General features: G+C 39.2%; 1 protein-coding gene across 1 annotated transcript in view; it reads right to left on the reverse strand.

The window, feature by feature from the left end:
* NDFIP2 (Nedd4 family interacting protein 2) overlaps window positions 1-16,008 on the reverse strand; it is a 65,008-nt gene that overhangs the window by 11,359 nt on the left and 37,641 nt on the right. Inside the window, exons 4-5 of the mRNA XM_079779601.1 lie at window positions 14,656-14,749; window positions 6,523-6,647 (exon numbers count right to left, since the gene is read on the reverse strand). Of these exons, the coding sequence (XP_079635727.1) occupies window positions 6,523-6,647; window positions 14,656-14,749 (219 nt within the window). The remainder of the gene's footprint in view (window positions 1-6,522; window positions 6,648-14,655; window positions 14,750-16,008) is intronic.

Below are 16,008 nucleotides of genomic sequence, written 5' to 3' on the forward strand. Positions count from 1 at the left end.
GAGTAATATGCAAATTAACCATCACTCCACTACACCCACAAGCCATGTCCACCAGCCAATCAGGAGTGAGTATGCAAATTAACCCAACAAAGATGGCTGCAGCCACGGAGCAAGCAGGAGACTTGGGTTTCCCCGACAATGGAGGAACCCAAGCTTTCCGCACACCCTGGCTGGCCCAGGCCTCCACTCAAGGCTACAAAGTTTCAATTATAGAAGATAAATAAATCCCAACAAAAATGGCGGCAGCCACAGAGCTGGAGAGAGCAGGAGGCTTGAGTTGCCCCCAGTGATGGAGGAAGCCAAGCTTCCGCAGCCTTGGTCTGCCTTGGCCTCCACTCAAGGCTACAAAGTTTCAATTATAGAAGATAAATAAATCCCAACAAAAATGGCTGCGGCCACGGAGCAAGCAGGAGACTTGGCTCTACTCCAGGCTACAAAGTTTCAATTATAGAAGATAAATAAATCCCAGATACCAGGGCCTCCGCTTAGGTTGCTGGGAGACATGGCCGGCCTGTATACCATCACAGGCCCCTCGCCCAGGCCACCCCATGCCCCAAGGAACCCCCACCCTGATCCAGGACATCCTGCAGGGCAAACCAGCTGGCCCCCTCCTGTGCACCAGGCCTCTATCCTATCTAATAAAGGAGTAATATGCAAATTGACCATCACTCCAACACAAAATGGCTGCCCCCATGTGGTCAAAGATGGCTGCCCCCATGTGGACACAAGATGGCCACCACAAGATGGCCAGCAGGGGAGGGCAGCTGGGAGAGACCAGGTCTGCAAGGGAGGGCAGTTGGGGGCGATCAAGCCTGCAGGGGAGGGCAGTTAGGGGTGACCAGGCCGACAGAGGAGGGAAGTTGGGGGCAACCGGGCCTGCAGGGAAGGGCAGTTTGGGGCGAACCAGACCTGCAGAGGAGAGCAGTTGGGGGGGACCAGGCCTGCAGGGGAGGGCAGTTAGGGGCAATCGGGCTGGCAGGGGAGCAGTTAGGCATCAATCAGGCTGGCATGGGAGTGGTTAGTGGGTGATGAGGCTGGCAGGCAGAAGTGGTTAGGGGCAATCAGGAAGACAGGCAGGCGAGCAATTGGGAGCCAGCAGTCCTAGATTGTGAGAGGGATGTCCGACTGCCCGTTTAGGCCCGATCCTACCGGGCCTCTAGTTATAATGTTCTCTTATAGTTTGAGTCTTGGCTCTTAATTCTTCCTAGCCAGAACTCAAGTACCAAGGTTGCTGAACCCAGGTCCAGTCCAACTCCACCAGTCTAGTACCTGGTGCCATTCCTGCCGCCTACAAAACCACCACCTCCACAAGTCACACACTCAAGGATCAGACTCAGCAGGCACTAGAGCCCTGCTAAAGTAAATCCTGCTCCATGAGGTGAGCCCCTGCGCAGCTGATTCTCCACAGTGGTCAGAGGTCAGTGGCTGCAGCCAGTCCTTACAGCCAATCAGACTGGGGGTAAATCCCTTCCATTAAGGTGCCAACAGCAATCAAGGCTCAACTACAACAGGAGGGTATACACAGCCCATGTTGGGGGCAGGGAGGGACACTCCCATAGTGCCCAGCTTGGGTGAACGAGGAGGTTCTTCCATTGGACTGTATAGGTCCCCTACTACATTAAGCCACTCTATGAAGCCTGGGAGACACAACAGCTCTACAGGGAGGCTGCCAAAATGATACAAAGAAACATGTCCAAAGTGAAAGAACAGAACCAATCTCCAAAAAAAGAACTAAACAAAATAGAGACAAGCAATCTACTAGATGCAGAGTTCAAAACACTAGTTATAAGAATGCTCAATGAACTTAGGGGAAGAATAGATGAACTCAGAGAGAACTTTAACAGCATAAAAAAGGACATGGAGCACGCTCTCCCTCTCGGAAGTATGCCTGCACATTTCCCTTCAGCCTCTTCCCCCCAGGTGCATTACCTTTGCCTTTCTCTCTCCCAAGCTCCAAGGGCCCTTCTTCTGCCTCTGTAACTTATTTCCTGAGCCTACACAGCCCAGCTGGCTCACTTTACTACCTCTGTAACTTTCTAAATAAACTTCATCTTGTAATTTGGGGGTGGGAGGTAGGGGCAGAACATGGAAACCATAAAAGAACCAGTCAGAAATGAAGGATACACCAACTGAAATTAAGATTACTTTACAGGGAATCAATAGTAGACTAGATGCAGCCAAAAATCAAAACAGTGATTTGAAATATAAGGAAGCAAATATACCCAATCAGAATAGCAAAATGAAAAAAGAATCCAAAAATATAAAGACAGTGTAAGGAGCCTCTGGAACAACTTCAAGCATGCCAACATTCGTATTATAGGGGTGTGAGAAGAAGAGAGAGAGCAAGAAATTGTAAATCTATTTTAGAAAAGAATGATTTAAAACTTTCCTTACCAGGTGAAGGAAATAGACAAATAAGTTCATGAAATGCAGAGAGTCCAAAACAAGATGAACTCAAAGAGGACCACACATCATAATTAAAATGCCAAAGATTAAAGACAAAAGGAGAATCTTAAAACCATCAAGAGACAAGCAGTTAGTTACCTACAAGGGAGCTCCCATAAGACTGTCAGCTAATTTCTCAATAGAAACTTTGCAGGTATGAAGGAATTGCCAAGAAATGTTGCAAATGATGAAAAGCAAGGGCTTGCAACCAAGATTATTCTACCCAGCAAAGCTATCATTTAGAACAGAAAAACAGATAGAGTTTCTCAGGCAAGAAAAAGCTAAAGGAGTTCATTCACCACCAAACCAGCATTACATGAAATGTTAGAGAGTCTTCTTGAAAAAGAAGAAGAATATGAACAATAAAATGGCAATACATATCTATCAACAATTAAGCCTAAAAAACAAAATAAATAAACAAACAGAACAGAAACAGACTCATAGATACTGAGAACATTTTGTTGGTTGCCAGATGGGAGGGGGTTTGGGGAATGGGTGAAAAAAATGAAAGGATTAAGAAGTACAAATTGGTAGTTACCAAATAGTTATGGGGATATACAGTACAGCATAGGGAATACATATAGTCAGTAATTCTATATAATAAAAGGGTAATATGCAAATTGACCATCACCCCAACACACAAGATGGCCGCCCCCTGTGGACATAAGATGGCCGGCATGGGGAGGGCAGTTGTGGGCGGTCAGGCCAGCAGGGGTGGGCAGTTAGGAGGGACCAGACCTGAAAGGGAGGGCAGTTAGGGGCGATCAGGCCTGCAGGGGAGAGCAGTTAGGGGCAATCAGGCTGGCAGGGGAGGACAGTTAGGGCATTCGGGCCAGCCAGGGAGCAGTTAGGCATCAATCAGGCTGGCAGGGGAGTGGTTAGGGGGTGATCAGCTGGCAGGCAGAAGCAGTTAGGAGCAATCAGGCAGGCAGGCAGGCAAGCCATTGGGAGCCAGCAGTCCTGGATTGTGAGAGGGATGTCTGACTGCCAGTTTAGGCCCGTTCCCACCGGGATCAGGCCTAAACGGGCAGTCGGACATCCCTTGAGGGGTCCCAGATTGGAGAGGGTGCAGGCTGGGCTGAGGGTCCCCCCCAGTCTATATATATAAAAGCCTAATATGCTAAGTGTCCGACTATTTGACTGTTCAACCAGTCACTATGATGCACACTGACCACCAGGGGGCAGACGCTCCAACTGGTAGGTTAGCCTGCTGCTGGGGTCTGGCTGATCGGGACTGGGCCAGATGGGCCGGACACGTCCTGTATCCCTCCCGTGGTCCCTACCTAGCCTGGACACACCCTGAAGCCCTTCTACAGTCCCTCCCCAGCCAGCCAACCTCCCATGATCCCTCCCCAATCAGGACTGGGCAAGACGGCCCCAATCTGGACACGCTCTGGAGCCCTCCCACGGCCCCTCCTCAGCCCCGATCGTGCACTTGTGGGGTCCCTCGGCGTGGCCTGTGCCCTCTCACAATCTGGGACCCCTTGGGGGATGTTGGAGAGCTGGTTTTGGCCCGATCCCCACAGGCCAGGCTGAGGGACCCCATAGGTGCACAAATCCATGAACCGGGCTCTAGTATACTTGATAAAGTGATACAAAAGATTTAAAAAAATATTCTTCTTGTATCATTTCTCAATATATATACTAAAGGTATAATATTAACCTTAGCTCAGTAAAGGTATTTTGAAGGAAAATTAAATAGTTCTGGTGATCAAACATGATGCTAATACATACCTTACAGAACTGAGAAACTCCAGTCTTTGAATTTAAGTTCCCCACCTTATCACATAGAGTTCTATGAGAGAATTAGAACCTAATGCCCTAAAGGCATAGGTTGCATATAATGGGCTAATTTCTTTTTGGGTTTTTTTGTTTGTTTGTTTTTTTCTAATCCTCACCAGAGGATATTTTTCCATTGATTTTTAGAGAGAGTGGAAGCGAGAGGGAAAGACAGAGAGAAATATCAACATAAGAGATACACATTGATTGGTTGCCTCCTGCATGAGCCCCAGGGGCTGGGGAGGAGTCTGCAACCAAGGTACATGCCCTTGACCAGAATTGAACCCAGGACCCTTCGGTCCACAGGCTGATGCTCTATCCATTGAGCCAAACTGGCCAGGGCTGGGCTAATTTCTTTTTTATGAATCTAGAATGATATTAAAAATTTGCCAGCTTTAGCTGAAATGAGAAAAATGTCCTCAAGTTATTTTCTCAGTTTTGTAACTAAGATGAGAAATACCATTTGAATAATAGTTAACTGATTTTATTACTAATATAACCAAGTTTGGACTTATCTAGCTCCAACTCTTGTTTTTTTCATAACTCTGCAAGGATAGGGATTGTCTCTTTATCTCTGTATGTGTCATAACACCGAACAGATTTATGCTCTAGGTTGGAACCCACTTTACATTTTTTTAAAAATGAAACCAGAAGAAAAATCTGCCAGAAGATTATTCTTACAATGGTTCAAATTTTAATCATCTTAGAAGAAGCCAATCCACAGGTCCCAACTAAGAGTCAACTTATTAATAACCAAAACCTGTAATTTGGTCTTAACAGGAAAAGGGTCTGATAGATTACTGAAACCCTGAAAAGTGATAAAATAAGTTTTAAAATAATGAAGAAACATATTAAATCCATAGTTTAAATATTTTTGTAGTGAGTAAAGTTTTAATCAATTTGATAATGTAGGTGCATAATTAAAGTGTCTGAAACACTTAAGAGCAGCTGACATATTAGGTTTGTGATTCTATTGAAAGTTTGAGGATTTGATTCATTCAATTAGAAATCAATGTTTCAATAAATATGATTAATAGAAAGTATATGTTTTATTGATTGCATTTAAACGTGTGGTAACTTTTTAAAAGACTTACTAAAACAATAAATAAAGGTACTTTTGATAATTTTCCTGGGCCTTATCCTAAGGAAACCAGGAAAAAAGCTTTGTAAAAAGGGGCCTTCAAGAGACAAAAGTAAAGAGTTGGTGGGAGATTATGATAACAAAAGTACTAGAAAAGTTCCTGAAATAGGAGAAAGAAAAGGAGGTATCCATGCTCTCTCCCTACACACTATCTTGTACATAAGAGTTAGACAGAGGTTGATTTCCAGGGACAACAGGAAAATGAGAAGACTTAGCAGGAACATAAGGGAGAAAAGATGAGTTCTGATAGACAGCACTTCAAAAGCCTGTAATTTTACTTTTGAACTCTTATGTTATTAAAAAAGCATAAAGAACAGGAAGATATTTAAATCCATGATAATTTTACTAACTAACAGAAATTGTTATGTTTTAACTGACTTAGAAATGCCTGTACTATATCACAATAGTGGTAGCCATGATGTGACTCAGAACATATATTTGTGCTGCAGCTAGGCAAGGGACCTTAATTATATTATTTCCATACCTCACAAAAATTCTGAAAGGCAGCTATTATCAACCTATATGAAGAAACTAAAGCTCAGAAGAATTTAAAAACTTAAAGTTAGCACCCTGGTATAAAAAAGATGAGGTCCAAACAAGTTTTTCTGCTTTCAAAGTTCTTTCCATATACAGTAGTCCCCCTTTATCATCAGGGGAGATGTCTGCCTCAAGACCCCCAGTGGTTGCCTAAACTGTGGATAGTACTGAACCCTACATATACTATGTTTTTTTCCTATATATACATACCTATGATAAAGTTTAATTTATAAATTAGGCACAGTAAAAGATTAACAACATAAAATAGAACAATTATAACAATATATTATAATAAAAGTTATGTGAATGTGCTTGCTTGCTCTCTCTTTTTTTCTCAAAATATCTGAAATTTTCCACTTAATATTTTCAGGCCATGGCTGACCACAAATAACACAAACCAAAGAAAGCAAATCTGCAGATGAGGGGACTACTGTACCAGCAAGCTCTCATATAAATACAGTTATAAATTTTCACACCACAGAAATCGCTATAATAATAAAGTCTAGAAGAATAGTCTTAAAATAATTGAATTCATATGCATAAAATTTATGAACTACACAGGACATTTCATATATTTTAATTTTAAAGATAAAAATGATAAACATTATCAAGACACTCACCCTGACAATAAGGATCCATTTGATCAGTGAAAGGCCAAATCCACAGATGGCACCATACCTTCCAGCAATGGTATTGGTGATACAGAAGGATAAACAAAATCCAAGCCAGTTGAAAATAAATGCCACTAAAAGCAAGAGAACAGTTATTTTAAAAACTATACTTTGGAAACAAATTAACAGAGATTGATATCAACAATACTTCATTGCTCAATGGGAATAGCAATTCCTTTTTCTTTTTGAACTCTGTACCAATTAAGCCTTCTTTATGGACTATAGTTTACCTTTTGCAAATGTAAGTTATTTATCAGACATTAACAAATGAGTAAGCTTGGTTTCTTGTTAGTTTAATCAATAAGAATCAATTCCTTAAAGCTTATGACAATGGGTGAAACATTTTTATACCAGATAAAAACCAGGTCACAATGTAGCTTCCATGAGATCCCACCCAAGAAGCCCAGCCTCAGCAATCAGTCAACCAATCAGCCAATATAAAAACTGAGCCAAATAAATTATCAAAGATGGTTCCCAGAACAGATACTGTTCACTGCTTCTTCCTCCTCTCTAACAAAACCTGTTGTACACCTCCACAGGAACCCACCCACCTTTACAGACTCCTTACGGAAGACTGGATCCCACACTTAACCCCAAAAGGTGGCTCCCAAGTAGTCTGGGGCAAAATCACAGGAGGACAAAACTCCTTTCCAATTATTTTTTGTTTTTAAATAGGACTTTTGAAAAACATTCCTTGGTTCTTAAGAACATAGCAAGGGAAAGGAGGATGGAATACAGGTTAAATAACAGTGGCTCTAAATTGATCCCTTTTGGAGCTGGGTGATGGATACATGGAGATTTATTATACTATTGCCTACTTTTATGTAAAAAAAAAGAAGAAGAAGAAATGGCCCCTCCTCTTCCTCTGGATGTTTGGACATATCTTGAACAGCTGCTGGGATCTCTTATCAGCCTGAGGATAAAACTCTCACTCCAAGTGGGGGAGAGTGAAGAAAAGCAAAGGAAAGCAGAGCCACAACACTGATACTTCTGTGCCTTCAGACTGCTCATCCATGCTCTTCTTGTCTTGTGCGATAATCTCCTAACTATTTAAAACAATTGAATAGCGGTTTTCTATTACTTGTAGCCGAAACCATTCTGACTTAGGCGAGTAAGTTTTGAAATAAGGGACCCATATTTGAGTCTCGGTATACTCACTTACTAGATATGTGACCTTAGACTCACTGCTGACTTCTGTGAGCCACAGTTCTTTGATCTGTAAGTACCTACTTCACAAGGTTGATTAAAGGATTAAGTGACATAATGAATGTAAAGAGCTTAGCACAGTACAGAACCTCACACATGTAGCTGCTGAAGTGTTAGCTATCATTACTAGCCATATAAAATATCTTCACCTTACAGAGTAGGTCCTATCTTTTCTGTAGAAAAAAATTTCAGGAGACACTATTGGAAATAAAGCTTATTTAACTTTCTACTTTTTCTTTTTTTAAACCTAGATATTGATCAGTATTTTGCTATCCTCCATATCTGTGCTAACCAATGCCACCAGACACACTGCTTCTTACTTGTGCCCCAGGAACATATCCTCCTCTATAAAAGAGGTTATTTAAATTTAAATTAAAACTAAATAAAATTAAAAATTTAGTTCCTCCATTGCAATAGCCACATTTCAAGTGCTCAAGAGTCACATGTGGCTTGCAGCTACCATATTGTCAGCTGATACATAGAATATTTCATGTCCACTATCAGAATATTCTATTAGACGTAACTGCTCTGTACCTAATTGGCTAATATCTGTGGTAGCTGTAGGGGAAAACAAAAAAAACACTTAACCAATCAAAAATAATTTTATATCTATTTAAAATAAAGAATTTATATCAATGAATAGCAGCAGGGATTTCCTACAGATTGCCTACATATGCCACATATGTGTTAGTGACAGGCTGAGATATTTCTCTCCTCAGGCCTCAGGGCAGGCGGGTGAGGGCTAGGGCAGAGGACAGACTGCTACCAGTCTTGACCACCTTCTTCCTTTATCCTATATGCTATCATTTTGTAAGCATACCATGTTGTTAAAACATAGGACGCATTGATGGAGAAAATCCAAAAGAGCAAAATATTTCAAAAGTATATTTTTACATTTGCGTATATATTCAAACACTGTCCAATTAGTTTCTTCAAATCAGACTATTATACCTATTGCACCCACACTAGGAATAACATCCAAAAGTACAAAATAGTATTTACTAAAGCATCATGTTTTCTTTTTGCTATCTGTGCTCAGATACAATACCTTGTTATTGACTGAATTTGTATATTGAAGCCCTAACCCTCAATGTGACTGTATTTAGAGACAGGGGCTTCAGGGTGGTAATTAAGATTAAACAAGGTTATAGGGGTAGAGCCCTGATCTGATAGGGTTGGTGGCTAGAGAGCTCTTTCACCACACACATGTAGAGGACAGGCCATGCGAGGACACATCAAGAAGATAGCCATCTGCAAGCCAAAAAGAGAATCTGCACCAGAAACCAAATTTTCTGGCACCCCGATCTTGAACTTCTGGCCTTCAAAACTCAGAGAAAATTAATTTCCATTTGTAAGACACCCAGTGTGCAATATTTGACCCAACACACAAATATATTACATAACTTAACCATCTTTAACTGGTTTAAGCACTAGGAAAACAGTGACCAATTGAGCATAGACTGATTCACTTTTATGCCCCTTAGCCTGTAAAACAGGAAGTAAAGCAGGATAGGTTTTTAAGGACAGAATCATTTCTGGATTCAATTCTGGATCCTCTATGACATGTCAGAGTTGGCAAAAAAGAGAATTTCATAACTGTACACTAAACCGTAGACCTGTAAAATCTGCAAAAGAAACAACATGTAGTAGAGGCAGGAGAACATATTAGACATGCCTAGGAAAGAAGACAATACTTTTCCTTCAACTCTATGTCATTCATGCATGTTTCCCTGGAAACCTAGGGTAAAATATGGAAGCTTACAGGGCATAGGGCACCTATTCCCCATATAACAAGGCCCATGGTAAAACCCAAAAAAGCAACAACCTTAGGTAGCCTATATTCCTTAGTTAAGATTTGGGGAAGCAAGCAGCAGGGAAGCAAGGCAATAAACTCAGGAAAGTTGGTAAAGAATGCTTACTGTTGCTCCGATTACACTTCTCCACATTCACCTTCAGCGTGCCCTTCTTTGTAAGAAAGCAAATCAGGCAGGTTCGGACAGGTTAATGACATTTGAAAATCATTTTAAATCATATTACTTATTATAACTAAAAGGTGAGTTCTCAGGTAAGGATGGGGAAGGAGAACATTATCACCACCTTCACTTAATAGAACACTATAATTTATGACATTTCATATATTTTCACTCCTTTGTTCCTCACATTAGCTTTTTAAGAAGGGAAAGGTCAAATTAATTCCACTGTACAGAAGGACAAATTGAGACTCAGAACAGTTAAGCTGCACATGAAGTCATAAAGCAAGTAAGTGGTATAGCCAGGATTGAAACAACCAAGTCTTTTACCTATATTCTGTTTCTTTTTACCACCTATACCTTCCACCTACCCAAAACGGTGATCAGGATAACCTAGAAAGTAATATTGTAGGCTACAGTTTATCCATTAAAAGTATAGAAAGACTATACTTTTAATTTTCAGTAGCCATAAGATACTTATTAATTAAAAAGGGGAAAACAGTAACTTTATAGTGAAGAGAGCTGGCAGACATCACCTTAATCTGATGAGAGGAAGTATCACCAGTAGCAACACATATCTAGATTATTCCTTCCTGTTGTGATGCACTGAGAAGGACGCATCATTTCTGTGGTATTTTTGCAAAGAGAGAAAGAGACAAAGACAGACAGACAGACAGACACACACACACACACACACACACACACACACACACACACACACACACATCTAACTGGTATTCTTCAAAAGAATCAGTCATAAGAAACAAGAGAAAAGATTAAGAAACTCTTCCAGATTAAAGCAGACTTAGGAAACATGGCAACTAAAAACAATGTGTAATCCTAGATTAGATTCTGGATCAGACAAAGGGCATTAATGAGACAGTTGGCAAAATTTGAATAAGATCTGTAAGCCAGTTAGTATTTCATTAATATTAATTACCAAATATTGATTATTGAACTGAAGTCATGTAAAATGTTAAGACTTGGAAAAGCTGAATAAAAGTTGGGAACTACACTATTTTTACAACCTTTTTCCTAAGTTTTAAAGTATTTCAAAATAAAAAATTTAAAATTAAAAACAACTTGATACTTGTTTTGAAAGTAAACAAATGAAAATCATAGATGATAAATATGCATATTTGATAAATATGCAAACATTAAAAGCTTATTAATATTTTGATCAAAGAAAAATTTTCATCACATATAAATACACCAGGTTTCTAAGACAATAGGTTCTCAAAGAATAATCAATTTCACTATACTTAATTTTGAACTACACAGGGATAAACTTCTGTCTTATCTAGACTCTCTGTTTAAACTATGAGCCATTTAGAAAGACGTGATCTAGCAATATATTAAGAAATTGTTTTAGCCCTGAACAGTGTGGCTCAGTTAGTTGGGTGTCGTCCCATGGACCAAAAGGTTGTTGGTTCGATTCACGGTCAGGACACATGCCTAGGTTGCAGACTCCATCCCTGGTAGGGGGGTGCAGGAGGCAGCCGATCGATGTCTTGCTCTCACATCAATGTTTCTCTCTCCCTCACCCATGCTCTCTCTAAAAAGTAATAAAAAATATATTTTTAAACAGACATTGTTTTAAGGTTTATCCACTAAATTATAGAGAATTTAATTAAAAACTTTTTCTTCAATAAATTCAAATAAAATTTAAATATAACAAATTCAATAAAATTTAATACTTCATAAATATTGTGAGTTTTTAAAGATATAATTGCAATGCTTAAATGTTCTCTCTCTGGATTCACTTACAATGTATAATGTCATCCAAAAACAATAAAAAAAAAAAACCCACAGCTTTGCATGCACAAAACAAATCATTAATTTACTATTTTTCGTATGTGTGGTGCTCAGACAACCCCTTTAGTAACTGTAACTGTAACTTTTATGACTTGTCCATGGAGGGGCTCAAAAGAATTTACTAAGTAATGATGTTCAACATCATTAATTGTTAAGGAAATGAAAATAAAAACCACAATGACATACCACCACACATCTACTGGAATGTCTTTTTTTTTTTTTTTTTTTTTAATGTTAACACTAAATGTCAATCAGGATCAGAGCAACAGGAACTCTCATTCCCTGCTGGTGGGAATGCAAAATAGTACAGCCACTTTGGAAGATAATTTGGTAATTTCTTACAAGTCAGAATTTACATTGCGAAACACTCTTCTAATTCTTTTTAAAGGTACAATTAACTTAATATTTCTTTAGTTATGTGATCCTCGTATCTAAAATGGAAATAATTATTAATATAGTACACTGAAGTGAAGATTCACACATGACACAAAAGGCTCAACCTTAGAAGAAACAATTTCTAGATACAGCCCAATATATTCTTAAGTAATAGAGTTCAGGGTTATTTCCACAGGCTGTCAGTTATCCAGTGAACAAAATCTTAATTTCTACTTTCTAACTGATAAATAACTTACTTCCTTTCTGTTAAAGAGAAAACCTGTTAAATATAAGATCAGAGGCAGTTAGGCGTGTAAAAGGCATTTTGCAGTGACACTTCAAGGGATTGGAGAAGCTAGAACATTATCAGGGGATACAAATATTTCTTTCTTTACATTTTCAGAACATGAACATGCAATTATCTTATCATATTTAAGGGTAAAACTTTTTATAGGGTTTCATGTGGTAAAAGAAAGAAATGTAGACATTGAAAACAGATAGCAAGAATTAAACCAACAAAAGGTTTTAACTGAAATGTTATAATTGATATTTACTGTAGTTTTACTTGTACAACTTATAGAACCCAAAATGCTTAAGTTATAAACCACACTAAAGGAAATCTATTTCTAAAACCTTAGAAACAGACAATAGAACAATCTAGACAACTGCTAGATAGTTTAAGCATGGAAAATATAGCAAGTTGCAATTTGTAGAATAGCCACTAGGTGGTAGTGAACACAAATAAATCTATGCTCTTTAAAGCAAGTAAGCTCAAGCTCTGGCCTATAGACACCAGAAAAAAATATGTAAGGAAATAAAGATAAATAATTTATAATTTAACTTTATAATATTAGTGCAATATTTGTAGACTATGAAATAGTATAAAAACATAAACTGTAGAAACATAATTCAGTAAAAATTTAAAACAAGTCAGATAATTTCCATTTTATATATTAACATAAATACTCGCATTTACATTAATTAATATATCACTAGTGGCCAAAAATAAAGTCAATCAAGTGTCTAGGTTATCATGCATTTACATCACTGTTACATTAGTAAAATGTTTTCAAATCCAAAAACTAAAAAGAAGAGTATGATTTAGTGACAGAAATGGAGAAATAATAATTAAGCTCTGAGTCAAATAATTAGATAGTGTCAAAATAACAGGTTTTTATTCCTAAAAAACAGGTATTTATACTACATAGAGTACAATAAACTTAAATTCTTTCTTTTCTAATTAAGGAATCAATGTTTACATGACTCATAATCAAAATATGTAAGGAAGTGTACTACTAATAATTTAAAGGATTATTAGCTGAACTAAAATTAAGAAAACAAGGTTCACTAAACTAGCAGTAAAAAACAGTAGTTATTTGTAGCTAAAGTGTTCATTTCCTTTGCATAGTATCTAACATCATATTTAACTAGAAATTGTTAACTAAAACCATGAGATTTAAATATTGTATTAAATTAGCTGGTGCCTACCTGAATATAATTTAATAAATTTGAAGAGAAAAATATAACTGCCCACCCATCACCCACCCATTTCTGAGTAATTATCTACTTCTTCAGAAGATGGAAAAAAAGGAAGCAAGAACCCTGGCCGATGTGACTCAGTTGGTTGGGTGTTGTCGCCGGTTCAATTCCCATCAGGGCACGTGCCCGGGTTTCGGGCTTGATCCTGGTAGCGTGGGTGCAGGAGGCAGCCAATCAGTGTTTCACTGTCACATCAATGTTTGTCTCTCTCTCTTTCTTCCTCTCTCTCTAAAAGTCAATTAAAAAAAAAAATCTTTAAAAAAAATAGAGGAGGTCAGTAATTTTTCAGATTCAAAAGTAATTCAATTCAGAAAGTATGTATTTTCTATTTTTAAAGTTAAATGTGGTACTCTAAGTAAGTAAACTACTTCTGGGTTTTATTATCAAAATAAATCATGAATTATATTAGCATTCTATCAAAGAAGGTATAAAAACTTGATCATCTAACTAAGCTGAGGGCAGAAATTAACCATATATAGACTACATGAATATCAGGTTTCCAAAACTTATTTTAGCAATTTAATTTTTTTGAGTTTCATAATCTTATTTACTGTTTACACTGTGCCAATTAGAAACTGAAATAATAAAGACTATAACACAGTTTTCCCACAAGTATCTTAAATTTACTTTATAAGTTAAATATTAATTTTGCAAGATGTTACAAAATGTAACTTAGATTTCTGGGCTTCTAGCTACTCACCATTCCCTTCAAATAAGTCTTACACTTTCATACTTATGTGTCTCAAATCACATGGTTCTAGCTGCCCAGAATATTTCTTTTTCCAACTTCTCTTCTGGTTTAAAGACACTCAAATGGAAAAGTCCTCTGCCTCAAAAGCAGAATTTATAGTTTCATTCTACATGCTCCTACAATATTGAATGGACATGAAGCATTACTCATATAAAACTATATTTAACTTAAAGATGCTTATATATCTCTATACAGTCAGCATCTAGCATGATGACTACAATACAGTCATCTGATAAGTATTTAATAAATTCTAGGGTTTGTACTGTAACATTTGATCACACTTAGCTAGTATCAGGAACAATTTACATTTTAAAAAAGGTAGACACATGCTAACAATATTTGCCTTTCTTCACTGTCTGTTATTTTAAAAATGCATAGCCAATATATGCAAAAAACTAAAAAGTTTGGAAAGAAAAGATCACTTACTGAAAAACGCCAGCATAAAAATCCCATCATTACCCACTCTGAGCTGGTCTGCATCACTAAAGTCATCTCTTGGTGAGCACTCTTCCTCCTGAATCTGTAAAACATGAGACATTAGAACTTTATTACCTTGAATATAAAAATAAGAATTTAAATAAAATCTAATATTCTCAATTTGTTGTATAGACAAAACAGATGAGTACAATGTCTAGAAAGTGTTCATTTTTCATGGGCAACCTTGAAAAGAGTAACTTCAAGGGTAAACACAAAAAAGATAAAAGTTGAATAACATTGAATTAATGAAAATTATATTAAGAAAAGATAGATATGACATTGTTGCATTAGTGTCAAGTGGAAAACAGGACCCTTAAACATCAATGGTGCCAATATTTATCCAAAAAAAAATTGTACATAACCTTTGACCCAGCAATTCCAGCTCTTCAAATACATTGTACAGACACACACATATACTCGTGCTTATAAGAAATGTATTAAATACTAAAGGCCCGGTGCACGAAATTTGTGCACTGGGGGAGGGGGGGTGTCCCTCAGCCCAGCCTGCACCCTCTCCAATCTGGGATCCCTCAAGGGATGTCTGACTGCCGGTTTAGGCCCGATCCATCTCACAATCCAGGACTGCTGGCTCCCAACCGCTCGCCTGCCTGCCAGCCTGATCACCCCGTAACCACTACCCTGCCAGCCTGATCGATGCCTAACTTCTCCCCTGCCAACCCAATTGCCCCCAACTGCCCTCCCCTGCCGGCCCAATCGCCCCCAACTGCCCTCCCCTGCCGACCCAGTCGCCCCCAACTGCCATACCCTGCCGGCCTGGTCGCCCCTAACTGCCCTCCCCTGCTGGCCTGGTCTCCCGCAACTGCCCTCCCCTGCAGGTCTGGTCCCCCCGCACTGCCCTCCCTTACAGGCCTGGTCGCCCCCAACTGCCCTCCCCTGCAGGCCTGGTCCCCCCAACTGCCCTCCCCTGCTGGCCTGGTCGCCCCCAACTGCCCTCCCCTGCCAGCCTGGTACCCCCCAACTGCCCTCTCCTGCCGACCTGGTCGCCCCTAACTGCCCTCCCCTGCAGGCCCGGTTGCCCCCAACTGCCCTCCCCTGCCTGCCCGGTCGTCCCTAACTGCCCTCCCCTGCCAGCCTGGTCACCCCTAACTGCCTTCCCCTGCAGGCCTGGTCCCCCCCAACTGCCCTCCCCTGCCGGCCATCTTGTGGCGGCCATCTTTGACCACATGGGGGCGGCCATCTTGTGTGAGGGCGTGAGGGTCAATTTGCATATTACATCTTTATTATCCTACCTAATAGACAAATATGCAAATTATCCTACCTAATAATAGACAAATATGCAAA

The sequence above is a fragment of the Cnephaeus nilssonii genome (genome assembly GCF_951640355.1).
Source record: "Cnephaeus nilssonii genome assembly, chromosome: 8".
NCBI classification, from domain to species: Eukaryota; Metazoa; Chordata; class Mammalia; order Chiroptera; family Vespertilionidae; genus Cnephaeus; species Cnephaeus nilssonii.